We start from the raw sequence: 19,209 nt of genomic DNA on the forward strand, positions 1-19,209 counted from the left end.
AAGTCTTGGCTTTCTTATATGCATTTATATACAAGTTCACTGTATACTAAAATGTGTCATTTGGAAAGCTACATACAAAAAATATTTTATTTTCCAGTTATGAGTATACAGTGTCACATACAGGGTATACTTTGACTTAAGAGTTTGGTTCCATTGGTAAGCTTGTCATTTACATATGAAATACCTATCATCAACAAATCGTCCAATCATGGCTCATAACTGACAAAACACACAATTCTGTGGCTTCATTTCCAGATGTTCTACAATCTCCTTTTAGTTGAGGAGTGTTCCATACAGCTGAGCCTTCGTCAGGCTATCTTTCCGGGAAAGTCCCAGAGACCCGAATTTTTGATGGTATGGCGCAGGAGTGGGCGGAGCTGGGGGTGGCGATGATGTACTCACCTGGGCGGAGAGGTGTATCTCCGCCTGGTAGTGCTGGAGATCCGCCGCCATTTCCAAGGAGCGACGGTTAAGGGATTCTGATGAACTGTCAGGGCTCTGTTCCCCGTAATCCACGCTTTGGCCTCCGCGTGCCTCGTTGCCCTCTCGGTCTTTTGAATTGCTCGAGTGGTAGAGGCTGTGCTCGGACCCTTGGCTATCCTCGTATAGGTGAGCATTGCTGTGAGCATGGTGGAGCACTGGGCTGCACTCAGGACTTGTGGCGACCCACCCGGGCTCTTGCACGACGCCAGCACCCTCCTGGCGGTAGTAGTCGGCCCCTTCCTGGAAACTACTGTATAGTGGTCCCAGGCGGATTTTAGCAGGCCTTACGGAGAAGTGCTGTTCTGAGAAACTGTATGGTGAAGCTCGGCCTGGGCTCCGGTAGGAGTGTGAGCTCAAGTCCTCGGCGCTGAGTTGTCGCCATCTTCCCACGGGCTCTTCGTCGTCTTCCTCTTCCTCCTCGTCGGGGGCCAAGGCGCTTCCTCGCCGGCTGTCTCCGTAGGCCACGCTCGGGGAGGACGACGGAGGCAAGGGTTCATAGGGCTCGCTGAAACAGGACGACATAGTACGGCTGTAGACGGGTGAGCTGCTATTCTGTTGGTGGATGATCTCTCCTTGCTGGAAAGGGTGATTGTTCCCAAAACCACGAGGACTATCCCTCTCCCAGGATGAGTCGCTCTTCCTCTCGTAGTCCCCGGCGTCCCTCCAGTCCATGTAGAGCGTGCGATGGCGTGGAGATGAAGCCGCACTGCTTGGAGGGTCATTGGCCTTGTCTTCGGAACCCCCCGCGCTGAAGCTAGAGTAAGAGCTCGAGGCCACGCCTGTCGGGGTGAAGTCGGCAAAGTGCTCCTGGGTGAAACTGGCCCTCAAACCTACGGAGCAGTCCTCCGTGTTGCTATCAGTAGAAATCTGAGGTTGGTAAAGGAACTTCCTCTGACCGTGAAGGTCCATGCTGGGCCTACGCTCCCGGTGCCGATCATCAGGGCAGTAAAGCGCCGTGTCGCTGCTATACAGGTCGGACTTGTAGGCTGCACGTAAACCTAGACGCCCGCCTTGTTGGGCCAGGGTTTCTAGGAGAAAGTTGTGTTCTGGAGTGTGAGGGCTGGGGGAGCGGGAAGCTTGGCTGCTGCACGCTTCCTCGCGCTTCTCCAGTGTCTGTCCGATGAATGAGGGCGACGCCGAGTCGGAGTAGGCACGGCAGAGTGGCGAATCTTCCATGTGCATGCTCAATCGCTCCTGGAAGTCAGCAGGGAGCTGATAGGAAAACAAATAATGACAACTTGTAGTATGCAGGAATCTAGTATATCTGACTTACCAAAGCAGTTGACCATGTTTGGAGTCTTTCTAATAGTTGGGACAGAAATGAAAGGCTAATATTCCTTTCAAATACTCACTTAAATTATTAAATATGCCATTCAAAATTGGAAAATCTACAATTTATTGTATGCACTTGATGGGCAATTAGTCCAGGGCATCTAAACTAACTGTTATAGGCCTAATGTAGCTAACAAGGACAAATATAATAGAAATTTGACTGTTTTTTGTTAAAAATATATTGTAGTGATGGCCAGTAAGAGTTGTTGATCACTCATGGAGTGTATTTATATTATTAACACTAATCTACATAGGCACAGTGATACAGATACTAGCAAAAATCATATCCACCATCTATTTTTCTCCATAGCAACAAACAATCCATCACATGACATTGACAGCCTGAATAAAACTCAAAATCTGTTCAGATACACCCACAACCAAATTGTGGTTTTCTACACTATACTTGGTTTGGCGTATTTTTTAAAGCAGAATACAATTACTTATGTGCCCTTTTTTGTTTTAAAATATTGCTGAAGGCAGCCACGTGCCCGAGTCGTATTCACAACGCCGCATAATTCATCAGCCAGCGAGCTCCCAGTAGACCAGGACTAACCACGTGTGCCTCTGACCCCTGTTATATAATCAGGAACTTTTTGCTATACATAATGGGATGCGTATTGAATGTACTTTGGGAGTTCCACGCGATTCTTTTTCACTCGTAGTAGCTGAAGCATTCCATAATCTGTCTACTTGTCACGTGCACGACGAGTTTTGCAGTGCAAAGAAGCGTCCAAATGGTCCTAATCAATAACCACATGCAGTACAATTGAAGTATTGGGCCACTGTGTACTTAGTACTAACCCACTGATTTGTTGGACAGCCTAAAATCATTTATCGTATAGTTTTGTAAATTTGCCTTCAGTCTATTTTTTTACTATTAAACAGCAACTAAGTGTATTTTTGTGTGTACTTGGTACTATATTTGGTTGACTAAATTATCATTCATTGCATTAATTAATCCATTCAATATATTTTATCACATTTTGCAGATTACTTTCTATATATCATTGACCGCTCTTGAAATTATTTGAAATATTTTGCTCTTTTCATTCAAAATAAATCCTTTTTTGCAGAGGATACACTATCCAATTAAAGAGCATATTTGTATTGAACTTTCAGCCCTGTCATTCCGTGATCTTGCATCCTTTACAGGAGCTAATGAGTACTTATTAAATATAGTTTTGCTTGATCAACTATTTCTTTTCTAAGCAAACCAAGAGGAATGTGATAGTCTCACCTCAGAGAGTTCATCTCTATAAAGTGACTTGTTACACTGAAGAAGCTGAGCAGCCAGGTTACAATCTTTCCTGTAGACATCCTGCACACCATCACAACATAATGAAGAGAGGATATAATTAAACCATCTTGCAATTAAAAGAGATAGCATTAATATATTTCCAAACCAATCCCAATAGTATCTCCTCACATTGTCCTCTTGAAGTTTCTCTATGGTGAGCTTGGCCTCCATCAAGTGGTTATTTAAGACGATGATTTCTCTGCTTAATGCTCGTTTTTCATCATCGTGATGCTGCGACTAAATAAAAAAAACAAAATGGAGCAATAGAAAAAGATTAGTTGACTTTATTCCAATTTTTTTCCCTATTTTTTAATGTTTTTTTTGCTTCAAGCCTCTTGTCATGCTTATAAAACAACTTGCTTAGATATTTGCACGCTCCTGATGGTCATACCGTGTGTGAGTACTGCATAATTACATCTTTTCTAGTTTGTCCAATGAGGCGAGCTGTGTTTCACAGATGAACAATGGGCTTTCTATCTCATCCCTGTTTGGGGGAGGACAGCCAATTGTAATAAGCCATTATTAATGTCACTAGTGGCAACAGAAGGGCATTTATATTACAGTATAAAAAAATTGGGAGCCCAAGCACATTGTACCACTTCACAATGTCTTTTTTTTGTACTTTTATACGTGTATGGACACTTACATCTCGGTGGATTTTCTCCTCTAGATCTTGGTTTATCCTCTGCAGGGCTGAATAGCTGCTTTGGATCCTAAAGTACACAAAAAAACAGTAAAAAAATGCATAAAACATGCGTTATGATTTTTTATTTTGTGATTTTTATGATTTTTTTCCCCCTGTGTAGTCTTCTTCTCGGCCTCTGTTAGTTAAATTAGTTTTACACTAATAGACTATGTAGTTGAGGCAAGAAGAAGAAGAAATGTGACTATTTTGGAAAACTATTTTTATCTATACACTTGGGTATGATCTGCCTACTGTAGCGAAAGTAGAGATAAAAATAAACTGGATGAAAATATACCCCGCATTTGATCATTCAGCTATTTCTATTCTCACATGTTTCTTCAGCTACCGCGACTTGCATTTTGAAAGTGTGCATGAAGTTATTACTTCTTCTGGAAAAGTGGGAAATTAATTTATCATTACTGCAACCATTTTAAAACAGAGTTTATATTATATAATGATTTATAGTAATGAATAGGATTTAGCTGATGATGTCTCATAGCAGTCTCCTTTTGAATTATTCAAGAGAAAACATAGTCTTTTATTATACGCCTCATAAATGCACAACATACATTTAATGCCATAAGGAAATTTGCTAGCATTATAGATTAATGCCTATATTTCATATCTAGGTAATTTGTTTGTCATTTTTTAAATATTTTCTCAGGATAATGCATCCAAAACAATATATACATATTTTTTAAAGCATACTTCACATATTATGACCAATTGTATGGCTACTTCAATTTAAGAATAATTTAACATTTAATATATTCCCACAGGGAAGTTAGGCCAATATATTTTATTATATTAAGTTAATGCAACTCAGTTCATCAAATTCACAATGAAAGGAGTTCAAAATAGTATTAATTACAAGTTATGTCTACTTGCAATCTGCAATCTTTAATATACATTTGTGTATATATACGCATATATATACACATGTATTTATATTAAACTAGCAAAATCCAACATTTTACTTGATATTCTAATTTTCTAGGCTATATCTTTCATTCATGTGCATATAAATGGGTCTAAGGGTCGAATTTCTCCACATACTACATGTTTCTTTAACTTAGTATCATCTAACCTTCGCAGTTTATCAGTAAATTTGTCCAATTCTTCTTGAGCGCGACGCAGTTCGGTCTCCAAGTACTGCCGCGTGGCGTCAAACTCGCTCTGTAGCAGCTCCAGCTTGTGCGTAGTGTAGGAAAGTCTCTTCCGTAGTTCTTCTTTTTGCTCTAGCATGGAGCTGTAAACACACACAAATGCACAAACTTATGATGCTTTATCAAATCTAGGATCCAAATATCTCATTGACAGCCATGTGGAAGCACAGAGACCTCAATCCAAGCAAAATTCCTAACTAATATTCCAAATTAAAACCAGTGTGCCGTAATATGAGCTTTAAACTTTTCCATCCATCTAATGAATCAAAACTGAATGCCAGGATGTGGGTAATAGCATGATTTCCACGTTAACTGATACTTCAATCTAATAAAAGGGCACGTGTAAGTGGGAAATGAGGAAATGTGGGCTACCACCATGGATTCAAATGCACGTGAACCGGCTTAATGGAGCCCGTATTGACGGACAGCGGGAGGAAGGAAGCTAATGACTCCATCTGTGGCCACATAACAAACAAATAGAGATGTAATGTGTAGTGTATTCGCTCTTTTTATTCTTTTGATTCTCTTTCTCGTTAATAATCGCATCAGTTCACAAAGAGTTGAGATGGACAGGCCGCTTTTCAGTTCTCGTAGGTCACAGAGTGGAGAAATCATCTATAAATCTCATTAAAATTCATGATGGTGAGTTTGCTATTTGAGTCTTTAAGGTTTTTTTTGTAGATTCAAGTCATGTGAACACCTGAGTGCATTGAAGGGAATAAAGCCATATAGACCGGACAAATATGCAAATCCTACTGGTGCATTTAAACCGCAGTGAGTTGAGTCACTAAATTTTGGCACGGAATATCGTCCCTCTAAGAAAACACCTTAGTATATATATCGTAATATATTCTATCAACATTGAGGGAGATGCTGACGTCATCCATCTTAAAATCTGTGCATGGGCCTAAAGCTTTATCCTTACAGGATTCAGCATTTGTTTTCATACTTCCTGCTTTTGATGGATTAAGGGTTGCATTTTTTAAACATAATCGCAAAAATCCTATTGCTCTGCTTGGCAATGATAGTGTAAAATGCCTTGAAAAATGTCTGACAGTCAAAATAATAGTGTGAAATAATGAAATGGATTCACACAGATGTTTTTTTACATATACAGTAAATGGATTAATTCATATAACATGTTTGAAATACTATATGAAGAAAGAAATCCTTCATTTTTTCCCAATTCAGTTAATTTAGAATTGTATATACATGTGTATATATATGTATGTATAGTTGTGTATATATGTGTGTGTATATATGTGTATATTTGTGTGTATGTGTGTAAATATGTGTATATATGTGTATGTGTGTATATATGTGTATATATGTGTATATGTGTGTATATATGTGTATATATGTGTATATACGTGTATATACGTGTATATATATGTGTATATATGTTTATATATTTGTATATATGTTTATATATGTGTATATACATGTGTATATATGTGTATATATATATATATATGTGTGTGTATATATATGTGTATATATGTGTGTATATATATGTATATTTTCATTTATTTTTAACACAGACTTTCAATATAATAACAGTCACCTGGTTAGATTTTATCCATATAGTGGGATTTCAATATAATTTTAAGAACCACAAAATAATCCTCTGAGGACATTTCCAAGCCTTATATTGAATTTTAATGATCAACATGGACCCATACACACCAAAATAATTGCTGTTTATTATAGCAATGTTATTCTTCATAGTTTTATTTTGGCTGATAATTTTTGTAGTTGAAGAAGGAATCAGAAACAATTCACCAGAGTTATATTGAGCTATACGGCACCCTTTAACAACAGGAAACCATTAGATATGCTATGCTAATTAAACAATTATTGAATACATGCTTCAACAAAGGTTGAGATAGCATTTCATCAACCCAGCCAGGACCATCTGCACACATTATTGTGGTTAATAATATGATGAGTAGGATGCTTTTAATTTAGATTTTATTGACTAATTTTTTTTCCTATAAACATTGGGTCTTAACTAATAATTTAAATGGCATAATTGGACGCTGTTTTAAAGCAGTGATGTAATAGTGCACTTTGTGGTGAAGCAATACATCTCATTGTACTTGTAAAACGGCAATAAAAAGCATTCAGTTCAATGCAATTTTAGGCTGTTGAGGTCAAAAGGGAAAATTAAATGTCATTTAGTTGTTATCTAAGATGGGTATTTCATCTTAAATGTCGTTTGTGGCATATAAATAGTCGATCTTGTTGTGTATTAATGTGATTGAGGCTCAGCGAATCCTCGTTTGAACCAAACTCAACTTGTCGAGAGTGAACACCTTATTAAATGTTTTACATTTTGATGCATTAGGCTGCAGGGGGTTTTCTATGATGTAGTCCTCCCCAGTATTTGCCTCAGTCAAGTCCAACCTGCCCCATTCAGTTCTCTCACTAATCCTGCATCTTCTAGCAATTTCCATCCCCTCCAGCCCTCTCTGACGCTTGTTATGTCTCTCTCTATTTCTCTCTCAAAAACCCAATGAGTTCAGGTAAACTGCAGTCGGTGATGTGTTGTTAACTGCTCGCCTGTGTGGTATTATTATCTGCATTTATTCATAAATAGGACTATGGCGCTAGGTTGTCCTGAATGAAAAGTGCCCCAAGAGAAATGCCGTTTGTTATATAAGCTTCTTTAATTCAAACTGAATTAAAGTGTGTACAGCAACCTAGTTTAAATATGCCTTTTTATATTTACTCTGACACAATTAAATGTTTACACCCCCTAACCATGAATAGGATTGTTTTCCCTAAAATAGTAGAAGGGGGGTACTTAAAACTGTCCTGGTTGCCATATTCATTCATTTATATTCCAAATCACGTCTCGAGTGACTTGATGGCTTTTTAGCACTACATCCTCAACCGATTCACCTTCTTTTAACAGGAATTGGCGTGGGAATTTAGCTTTTATTGTTTGTCGGGGGATAAGCTTACATGGAGTAGCTCTAGGGATGAGAAAATATCCCATTAGCGACCCCGGCGTCGAGCAGAAGCTGAGTCACACCCAATGAGTGCTCTTACTCTGACGAGGCAAAGGGCCGAGGATGCTTTGGTACGACTGGATGGAAAAGAGGAGACACCTTGTGGGCGGATGAGTGGACAAACAGATGAAAATGAGGACAGGCGGCAAAGACGGTGCGATTGACGCTTACCTCTTTTTCAGATGTTTGCCGCCATTTCGGGGGACTTTTAAGGCCGTTTTGCCAATGTATATCTTTTTCATGCTTTGTCTGTGTTCTTTTCCTGTCATGTGTTCATAGGGGTGGATCACAAGGAGCTGACGTTTGTTAGAGACCGCTCGCCTAAGCCTGGCCACTTATTGATTGTTCTACCTGCCAAACAAAACAAACAGAAATTAATACGCTTTCCATCAATAATCGAGTTTAATGACGAAGACAAATGATGGCGTTGGTTCAAAATTGTCCGTGCGAGGGAGGGACGTTAAGGGTGGTTTTGAGGCTTTAATTATTGTGTATTGCAGGAATTTGGTTGGATTATTTTAATTTTATATCAATTTATATAAATACGTTTTATAAAATAGGTGACTTCTTCACTTTGGCTCAGTGATTACCACTCATTAGTCACAGTGAATTAAAGCAGACACAAACAATTCGCAAATATGGTCAATCTGGAGTAATGCTTCATAACCTTTAAAGAGCCAAGGGACCAATCATATTGGGGAAAAATCTCACATTGAACAACTAAACAATGTCAGCAAAAAGTATTGAAACTGAAATTATGATGATCTCTATATTTACCTCTCATTGCTCACAAAGGTCATACTCTTGAGTAAACCATGACCTTTTCAGTTTCATTACAAATCACAAGTAGATACAAATTTGAATTAATTGTATCATCTCAGAAGAGCATTTAATCGATCTGCCTGTCACCATACATCACTGGCAAAGAATAGATAGCTCAACAAAAAAGTACATTTAAATATAAAAATACCTCCTCCAAACAATTTCCTGAAAACTCCACACAAGAAGGCCGCCGACCAATCCAAATCATAAACCAAAAGAAATTTAAAGCACACGCCAGTGCCTCTACTATTAACTCATGCAAATATTCTTCCCTATTACCTTACCCCTTATAAATAACAGTCGTGCTACCCTGTTTTACAACCCTGGGCATAAAACTCAATGACATGGTCAGAGGCCTTTGTCAAGCTTTTTATCCTTTTAAGACTTCTGGCTGCCTCCGAGCCGCCCTTGCCGCTACATCCTTATGACGTACGTAAGACAAACATCGACGTCAGACCTGAGGCGATTGGCGCAGGTAGACAAGCGTATCAGCTACATTGTGAATGAATCCCCTCTCAACTGACTCACCTCCAGACCCCTTTAGCAAGGCTACAGGTGTGATAGGTATCGAAACAAAACACTGTACCTTCTCATGGGCTATTTCAGCTTTAGGCTGAGTCTTCAGGACGATATTTGGAAACATGGCTCCCAAACCTACCTCAACCCCCCTGACTCATACAAGCACCGATGATATCTCTCTAGCGGCACCCCTGTGAGTCATCGCACACCGGCATAAGATACATGTGCACTGAGATATACCTGCCAGTTAGCAGCTTTTTGCAGGCTGATGCGTTCCAATGAATGTCACTGTATTTTATTTCAAAGTGGAGAGCTCTTGTTTGTGTGTTTGTAGACTGCGTTCCCAAAATACACCCACGCAAGCATACTACACACCATCTCCCAGAGAAAGGAAATAACGCAGTGCCATAAAGACTGGGACATCTCGGGCCACATTGGTTTGCTCCCTACCACCCTTTCCCTCTGACTTTCTTTTTTTTTTTCTTTCTCCTTCTACAGACTTGTTCCTCCTTTAATTGAGCCTCCTCACGCTGCAGCACACCATAGATGGGAGCGCGTTCAAACGAGGCTGCCAACCGCCCACTCACGCCATGCCTGCTTTTTGAGAGGATTTCAGAGCGCGGAAAAAGCAGAGCGGGAAGGGCTGCGAGAGCGGAGGTGGTGGAGGATGACGACACCAAAGTTGGGGGGGGGGGGGGGGGGGGGGCAGGAGTTGTCTAATGCTTAGTATCCCCCCCCCCTTGAACCCTGCAAGAACAACTCAGGTAAATATATGTAAAAAATGAACACATCATTTTAAAACATTGTCACTTTCCATTCATAACCTGTACGAATCAATTAGAATTCCTTTGTTCTAGTAGGATTTTCCCTATATATATTTATTTGTATTTAGCCACAAGTATTTCCTTTGCAGCAGTACAAAGTCTCAAGGTCGATTTCAATGTGCAAATAGTATATTAGTCAGAAGAAGTTTATAAATGTCCTTGCCTACGTCCCCATGTTTGGGTCCAACTTTGTATCCATGACTCTACTTAATTGTGACAGTCATGTTGTCAGCAGTTCCATATCGGGAGGTTTAGTGCGTTTATTGTGCTCCAAAAATGATCGATCTAAAATCTGACTGGTTTGGCCAAATGGTCTGATGCTTTTTTAGCACTTATGAAAAATAATTTGTTCAGGCTGAAAGTTTTTTTTCCTAATCCAAAAGGCCACTTTACAGAGTACAGTCCTTGCAGGTGCAAACTGTCCCATCCCATCAATGTCAGGGTTATATAAGTGATCACCTGCCTTGACTGTCACTTCCACCTCTTAAAGTCAAGATTGTTGATCAATACCCTTGACTTGCAATGCCAAATTGCTCAGATAAAGTGCAATCACTCATATTCACCACTGTGGCTTGTGATGGATAATATCAGTGTTTTTAAGGTCATAGCTTGAATTTTACTGTACTAACTTGACAATACAGGAAAAAAAAAACAATGACATCTATCATCAGCACAAGGCTCAAAGTAAAATAGACTTTCAAGTCCTACCATAAATGACAAGGCCAGAGATGGCAAGACATTACGAGCATAATGAAGTTACCCGAGAATCCAACAGCTAGCCGGAGGGGCTGCTAGAAAGGAAACAGGGAGAATGCACAGATGGTCTTTGGGTGTGTTTACAAACCAACGACCTACTAAATATGTCAGTGGTGGTATTACCATCCGGTTGTTTTGAATAAAGATGTGTAAAAATATTCCATTTGTAATGCACATAGCAATAACTCAAAAGGCCCAAATTTAATTACATAGGATTTTTTCTTATTTATTTTTTATCTGATTATACTGTAAAAGGATGGTTTTAGAGGGTAAACGAGTAGAAAAACGACGACAATGGTTGCAGCATGTAGTAGGCACATCTCTTTAGAAACAAATAACTTTTTAAATGTATTACAAAGAAAGTGGTTTTTCTGATTATATTTTGCATTATTTTTATTAGGTCTAAAAATCGGTGCCAGCCAAACATAACTTAACAAACATAGGATTGGATCAGAAGTTAAAAAGTCAGTATTGTGCATATATATATGTATATATGTATATATCCCTAAAACGTAGTACACCATTGTTGATAAGACATAGTATAGGACATAGTATAGGACATAGTATAGGACATAGTATAGGACATAATATAGGACATAGTATAGGACATAGTATAGGACATAGTATAGGACATAGTATAGGATATAGTATAGGATATAGTATAGGACATAGTATAGGATATAGTATAGGATATAGTATAGGATATAGTATAGGACATAGTATAGGACATAGTATAGGACATAGTATTTGTGACCCAACTAGGTCTCTATGTAAAATTGTCAGATGAAAATAGACTAAGTGTTGCAAAATTCCTGCTCAATGAGAATCCCCCCTTTATTTTTTTTTTTTACAGATCCTTGAGGAATTGCACGCAGTCTCTTCATGTGGGAAGAATGGAGAGCAGACAAATGTCATAGTTTTAGGAACGGAGCATTTGTGTGGGATAAAAGCCCCTGTCAGTCGGCATGAGAGTGGGGAGTACCTGAGGGGGCTGACTCATCGGAGACAGACAAACCAAGCCAAACCAAGACAATCACTACAAACGCCACCATAACCAGGAGCTTTGGTAATTATATGCACACACACAAATTGCCCTCCAATGGATAATATAGGAAATACACCCAGAACATTGTAAAGGATAAAACCCAAATCAGTTACTTGGCAAAAAAATGACCCTGGAAAGACCATTTGGTGCATAAATATTCTGTATGTGCCTCTATTTGAATTCTAGCCACGGCATTGAGGAAAAAAATCAATATTAGTTGCAAGAAATGTTGAGCAGTAATGGTGTTATATTACTATTTGGTGTCTGATTCTACTGTGATATGCCATCTTGCTCCATCTTTTGCTCTGTAAACCTCAAATGCAATTTGCAAATGAATAAAAAAATATAGTTTGTACAAAAGAACACTTTCCAAGAATGATCATGAGAAGGATTTCTCAAATGTATTAGTGCATGTTTTATATATCTATAGTATTATTAGATCTAGGACCGCATCTGCAATGCTAATGTGACACTTAAAACAATTGGTCATGCCGCAGAGTTTTTAATGAGATCATTCACAATTCATGGGCAAAGAAAAGCACTGATCCATTAATTTATATTCTTTTTCTATTGCAGTAATAACAATAGACTTTCTTGTCATTGAGTTTTTCCTATTTAAGGGTGTAAAAACAATTAGAACAGCCTAATCTGGCATTAAAAAGCTCAAAATGGTACAATTTTGAAGTTAAAAAAATTAACAATTTTGATATTCAAGCAATAAAAGTGCACTGAATGAGAGATTATTTTTAGTTGTCGTTTTTTACAGCGTTTTTAATGGCTTTACCAGTTATCTTAATGAAAAAAAGTGTATTGATTCATGACCTCTCTGCAAAACACATCAAGTTAACCCCTTGACTTCCAATAAGTACTTAGAAAACATCATAGCAGCTCTTTTATTACTTGAATTTACGTTAAGTTAAATAATTGGAAATCTGGTTATTATAAATTAAACATAAAGCTTTAAAGTAATGGACTACATTAAGGGGGATGTCTAGTTGGGTGACCTTTTACAGTATAAATATGTGTTGTGATTGACATTGATCAGGTAAAATGACATGATATAATTTTCCTTAATTGTAAGGATGTGTTGTATAAAATTGATGGATTTGAAATGCAAATATAGCCGAGCAAATGAGAAAACAAATATGATGGAACTCTCCAATATTTGGTTCCATCAATGGTTATCAATCATGGTTTGAAAGCAGCAGTGACTAAATAAAAAAAAACTGCTAATCCCAGTGAAATCTCCATGCAAAATTGACAAGACTATCCCTACCATCAGGCCCTGGGGGGCGGGATTCTTGGCCAAAGAGTCCGAAACAGACAGAAAATGAGGATAGGATACATTTCATGGTATTTCATCATGTATACAGACCAGCCATTGTCATTGATGAAGTGTGTGGCTGACAGTGTAGCACCAGTTAAGGTCAGGCTGTGGCTCAAGAGCCCCTTAAGCTTCACCTTGCAGACCTAACAGCAAGGTGAATAAGCATGTAAGCATGGGACTTCCCTCCTCTATCTCAGCAAAGCTGCAATAATTAAATTAAAGCCATTGACGAATGTAATTATCCTTTACCGGATGATTTTTGATATGCTAATCTGACTGAAATTGTCATGTTGGGGCATGAAATCGAAAATAAAACGTGCATTTCACCACGTACACCATTGCCTGCCAATGAATTAAACAGACAGAGGCATTCCTCGCATCTTCCGCTTTCACTTTTGCTCTTGTCAAACAACTTCAATCAGTAAAGTGGATAATCTCTGCTCCATTTCTAATGAGTAGATGGAAAAGCTGACCAAAAAAATGACCATATTGTAGTTGCAGGAGCATTGCCATCATGCAGAGTTATTAATCACTATTGCAGGGAGCATTCCGACAGGTGATGCCACAACATCATACCGATTTAAAAAAAAAAAACAACAACAACAACAACAACAACAACACAATACAACCAAGTCAAACTACCCCTAATTATTTACATCAAGTCTACACCCATAGGGGGCAATGAATTCAACCATTTAAACACCTCATCAAACTAACAGGAATGCATCTTAGTTTCAGTACATTTTCAACCAACATACACACACATACATCCACTCCAAATCAGAAATGCAAAGAGTAAAGCAATACCTTGTTTTCAAACACAGCCTCATCCTGGAGAAGGACAGAGAATACCCAGCGACTAAGCCCCCCTACAGGGAAATGTGAAGAAAGCGCCCTTGTCTATGTATTATCAGTTCTCCCCCCTTAGTGGCGAGAACCCCCCTACCACCACCACCACCACACACGCACGCTGCTGACGATGCTGCTGACGCCTCTGCCGCTTCTCTGACACCAGCAACAGCGGCACAAGTAGAAGAACACCAGCCAAGGGAAGAAACGACGGTGCAAAAGAGAGAAAGAGTAAGGAGGGAAGAAGAGGACACGGGGAAGTCGTGGGTGTGACCGAGGAAAGGATGTATATACAGAAGATGCTTACCTGATGGCGTCTTTGTGCTTCATGCCATCGTCACAAACCTAGAAGGGATATAACGGTATATCACACTAGAAGTGGAGTGTAGCCTAGAGGCTATATACATATTCATAAGGCATCATTTTGGTTCATGTATAGCTCGACTCGTTCTTTTAAGCCAATGCAATGACGGACTTCACCGCAGCATTTGTGGACGTGAAGTGAGAATGATCACATCAGACCACAGAGAGTGAAAGGCATAAAGGGGGGAGGCGGAGGGCCGAGAGAGAGTGAAACCTCAAATGCAGACAGACTGCAGATACAGTATATTGCAAGCCAGCAATAGTGGAGGCAATCTCGTCTCTCTCTCGTTCATGTGCAGAAGGGGAGAGATGTGTTAAGAATGAGGGATACAGGTGATTCCATCTGTTGAATCTGGCGACTGTAGTAATACAACACATCTTATTAGTACTTTTTTTGTCTCACTTACAAGCAAGTTTGTCATCTGTAAACAAGGTGCTGAATAACCTGTTTTTGAAGGAGATTAATAGCTGTTATGGATAGGAAGATTGATATTTTTCGAAGAATTTAGTTGCAATGAGAGGGAAAAAATGGATACAGAAAAATAGCATTGAAATCCTGGTTGGTTGACCTTTGTGGAGTTTGTATGTTCTCCCCAGGCCTGTGTGGGTTTCCACTGGGGACTCTTGTTTCCTCCCACATTCCAAAAACATTCATATTTGGCTGATTGGATACTTTAAATTGCCCCTAGGTATTGTTATGAATTTGCATGCAAAACATTAAATGCACACCCAACTTTGAGGTTGTCCTCAAATTATCAAAACTTGGCCTCAGCTATAATAATTAACCATAGACTTTAACAAAATTGCTGTTTTGCGAGAAAGTTGTTAAACATTTATTTATACTTAGATGAACCTCATAGTCTCAAAAATACAGTACTTATATTATAACTGTATGAATTTGAATGTTACACTCATTTAAATACAGCCATGTATGGTCTATTTACAGGATCATAATATTTAATTGAATATAGCTATTTCTCAAATCTATCTGTGTGGAGAGATTACATGTGAGAGAGGTTGTGTGCAACTGAGCCACATTTGATACAAGGGTGAAGAGATGAAAGTTTGCTGCAAGCAACAGTGTGATGAACACCAACCAACAGGCTCACATGCTGGCTCCACAGCCCCCATACCGCCCACCTTTTTTCCCAAGCAGTTGCTAAGGTGACGGCAAAGGCTGAATTTTAATCAGACAATAAATGAAGGCAACATGAGCTTCTCTTTTTTAAATGGCGACATTGGCCAGACCCTTTTTTGATGGACATTTTTAGAAATTAATACTTGGAATGCCTTATATATATATATTATATTTTTTACCTAGAAATAATATACTCAGTTTGTCTATCCTTGGCCTATGAGATGAGGCATCAAATACATTAACTTTGAAAGCAGTAATGTTCAATTGAGCCTTTAATCCTACCTTCCTGCAAAATGTGTCTGAGGAAAGCCACTAGTTGCAATTCCCTAATAAATGCAGACTTTTTACTTAATTTTCTGCATCCCTACTCAACCTTTTTAGTGAGGTGATGTTTAGGGCTAACTGAATGAAGGGGTGCCAGGTAATTAAAAAAAAAGCACTACTACATGGCATAAGTCAGTAGATGATTGCATAGTTATTTTCATGTTGTTTATATGGCAAAATGACTGTCGGTAGATTGCTGATGTTGTAGTGTGTAAATTCAAAATATTAGTTTTGCCAACGCGCATACCTGTTAATTCCACCCACGTTTTACAATCGAAATACGTAGCGTTATCTCTTTAAAAGTGTGAATGGCGTCGACAATGTGTTGTTTCATTTTAGACAAATTATGCAAAACAATTGAACAAAGGGATGCAAACATTGTGGAGTGTTGGGTGCCTTTATAAGATGACAGTATTAGTAACAATATTCTATCTTATAAGGTGCTTGACGTTATTAATAGTGCAGTAAATCAAAGTACTCAACCAATTTGGCATGTACTCCACCTATTGAATATATCAGGGGTGGCCAACCAGTCAGAGACCAAGAGCCACATTTTTTACTGTGGTACCGCAAAGAGCCACATTTTTTACTGTGTTACCGCAAAGAGCCACATCATACACATACCTTTGCTCAGCCAGATTTCTTGTAAATGTCACACACCAGCATAGTAATGACATAAATTGACTCCTACAGCACTAACAGCACAGGCCAGTCATTATCAACAATGAACATTGTGTGCACTGTCTCACACAGACAAACTCTCAGTTCAACCAAGTCCACAAACAAAAATATAATAATTTACAATAGCGTTTTTCTTTTGCTATGCATGTTACTTAGTGGGACTTCTGGCATAAAATCAGAGCCTATTTTTGCGCAACATTCGCTCCTTGTGAGCTGTCATTTATTATGAATGGCTTTTAAGTAGCGCGCCCACCACGTGGTGTACGCCTCACTCTCCTATTGGCTGCTCCCGGCTGAGCACTCTCGCCTTGGTCTGCCTCGCAGGGGGTGTGGCTTTTTCAGCCGACGCTCGATCTTTGGGATACTTTTTGTGTGCGCGACGCTGTTCATTGTCGCTTCTGGTTCACGGGAGCTCTCCCACTCTGTTAAAAACGTTTACTTAAATGACCTTGCTCCTACTGGGAAACTTTGAGGTATTTTCATCCCGAGCACATGCGCATTGGACGAAAATACCGTATTGAACTCAAGCGAAGCGCACACGCAAATAAAAATAAAACACAAATACAAACTTTGATATGGACGTAAGAGCCGCATGAAACCGGGCAAAGAGCCGCATGCGGCTCGCGAGCCGCGGGTTGGCCACCCCTGGAATATATAGTTAACTGGGATAGGCTCCAGCACCCCCTGTTTCAATTATTTAGTGCCTTTAGTGAAATAAAAGTGCATATTTCTTTTTTTTTTAAATATGAAAATAATCTGTAGTTCTATCTTACTAAAATGCCTTTCACCTTTGTTTCTTTGTTCTATTTTCGATGCTAAAATAATAGAGTTCTGCACCACGCTTTTCCAGTCAGACCATATGTTAAAACAATTTGGACTCACCATGTTGATGCCTCGAGGCAAAGAAATGGATCTGAAAGGGTATCTGTGGGAGTTATGGTTGAATTCCACAAAACGTTTCATTTCAAATCCCTGGCAAAAATTTGGCGGGGGTGGAATCAAATTTTGTTCGTCCATTAGTAACAATGGTGGCGTGTCAGGTCTGATGTCTTCATCATGTCCCGCGTCATCCCTTCTGACTTTGTCAATGTCTGTCTCCAGATAAGTTTTTGGAGGTAGCTCAGTTGAAGTCTGCTCCTCCTGGCTGTCATGCTTCAGTAAAAAGTCCTGCTGCTGGGCCATTAAACAGGGTTGCCAGTTCTTCTGGGTCACCACTTTGTCTTGATGTGAACGTGCAGTTGAAATGTTGGAGCTAGGAAACCGATCTCGTTTTCCAAACGCCCTGAAGCTCTTTAAATCAAGCACATTCGATGTCACTTCATCCAAAAACTGCGAAAACTTGACTTTATTTTCAGTTTTTCCCTGCAGCTTTTGATCTCTTTTGGTGCCTGCTTGGGAATGAACAAAGCTCCTCCCTTGATGCTCTGCCTGATGTTGCCCTGCATGGCATTTGATGTTCCGCCCTCTCTGCTCAATGGAATATTCACAGACACCATAACCATCGGCTAGATTGGCGGACCACCTTCTCTTATTCCGTAGTCGGGTTTGAAAGATTGCTTGGCTTTGCTTCTTGATGGAGTTGTGAAGGCGGAAGGTGATTCCCGAACTCCAGCTATCTAGGCTACCCCTACATTCACTGCTACTCATGCTGCATATTTAGGAAATAAACTCTAAATAGATTCCAAGGCAATTAGAGAAGGCCTCAAAATTTGATGACCCTTAGATCTGCTGGTCTTTGCTTCTCTCTGGTAGAACACTGACTGGGTTTCTGGTTAAGTCCATGGCATTGGCTTTGCTTTTTTGTCGGTCACTGACTGTTGAAACTGCCAGATGAAACATGGTCCAGTGAACAACACCAATTTTAAAGAGTTCTACCTCTTTCTCATTTGCGTGTAAGCCTGACCTGGATCAGATTCGATACTTTTTACCCCAGGGGGGGGTGAACAGATGGACTCCTTCACTGCCAGGTTGACACTCAGCATAGGCGATTTGTGACCTCAAATTTAATGTGTTGGACAAAAGTGGCCTCACAATGTCAGTCTCAGGACAAAAAAAAACAAAAATCATTCCTGATTGCACGTTTGCCACCAAACTTCATCATACTCCATTTCCACAGAGACATTCAGAGCTTGTGAATGTAAAATTAATGAGAATGATATTTTCTCCACGATTCCTGACACTATCTTTCCTAGTTAAACACCATTTGCACTGTGGGTGCTGTTCTTAATTGGAATGCCTATCGATAGCAGAGTAAGCAAAGCTTTTCAGTATTTTCCAGGTCAGTGGCTGTAGAAAAGCATTGATTCAACATAGCACTTAACAGCAAGCACACAGTGGCGTGTTCAGCATCACTTTCAACCCTGATGTATGTACATAAATTACCTTCTATAATGTCAGTAATCTACTGGAGGTTGTTTGCCAAACATGTTGAATCCAGCTCAGCAAACCTTGGAAAAGTTACATCTTAAAAGTTCTTTTAAAACAAACTGTGAACAGTTACTAAATGCTAGTAAAAAATATGTATATCTTTTGTGAAGAATAATCAATTTTGTAAGTAGAGTTGAGGTAGGCCAAAGTAACT

General features: G+C 39.3%; 1 protein-coding gene across 6 annotated transcripts; it reads right to left on the reverse strand.

Moving 5' to 3' along the window:
* Positions 1–109: 109 nt before the first annotated feature.
* LOC144192473 (brain-enriched guanylate kinase-associated protein) lies at positions 110–18,012 on the reverse strand. Of its 6 annotated transcripts, none has more exons than XM_077711583.1 (8): positions 17,511–17,564; positions 14,430–14,467; positions 8,152–8,331; positions 4,888–5,049; positions 3,762–3,828; positions 3,245–3,352; positions 3,056–3,136; positions 110–1,695 (listed from the first exon to the last, which is right to left on the reverse strand). In XM_077711583.1, the coding sequence occupies exons 3-8, from the start codon at positions 8,247–8,249 to the stop codon at positions 274–276; spliced, it is 1,938 nt and encodes a 645-aa protein (XP_077567709.1). In that variant the 5' UTR covers positions 8,250–8,331; positions 14,430–14,467; positions 17,511–17,564; the 3' UTR covers positions 110–273. The 6 variants fall into 6 exon arrangements, with proteins under 6 accessions (XP_077567709.1, XP_077567710.1, XP_077567706.1 ...); XM_077711584.1 differs by lacking the exons at positions 8,152–8,331; positions 17,511–17,564 and adding exons at positions 14,081–14,142; positions 14,243–14,278 and having other exon boundaries at positions 14,430–14,629; XM_077711580.1 differs by lacking the exon at positions 8,152–8,331 and having other exon boundaries at positions 17,511–18,012.
* Positions 18,013–19,209: the final 1,197 nt, after the last annotated feature.

Source organism: Stigmatopora nigra, unplaced genomic scaffold (assembly GCF_051989575.1).
Source record: "Stigmatopora nigra isolate UIUO_SnigA unplaced genomic scaffold, RoL_Snig_1.1 HiC_scaffold_26, whole genome shotgun sequence".
Taxonomy (NCBI): Eukaryota; Metazoa; Chordata; class Actinopteri; order Syngnathiformes; family Syngnathidae; genus Stigmatopora; species Stigmatopora nigra.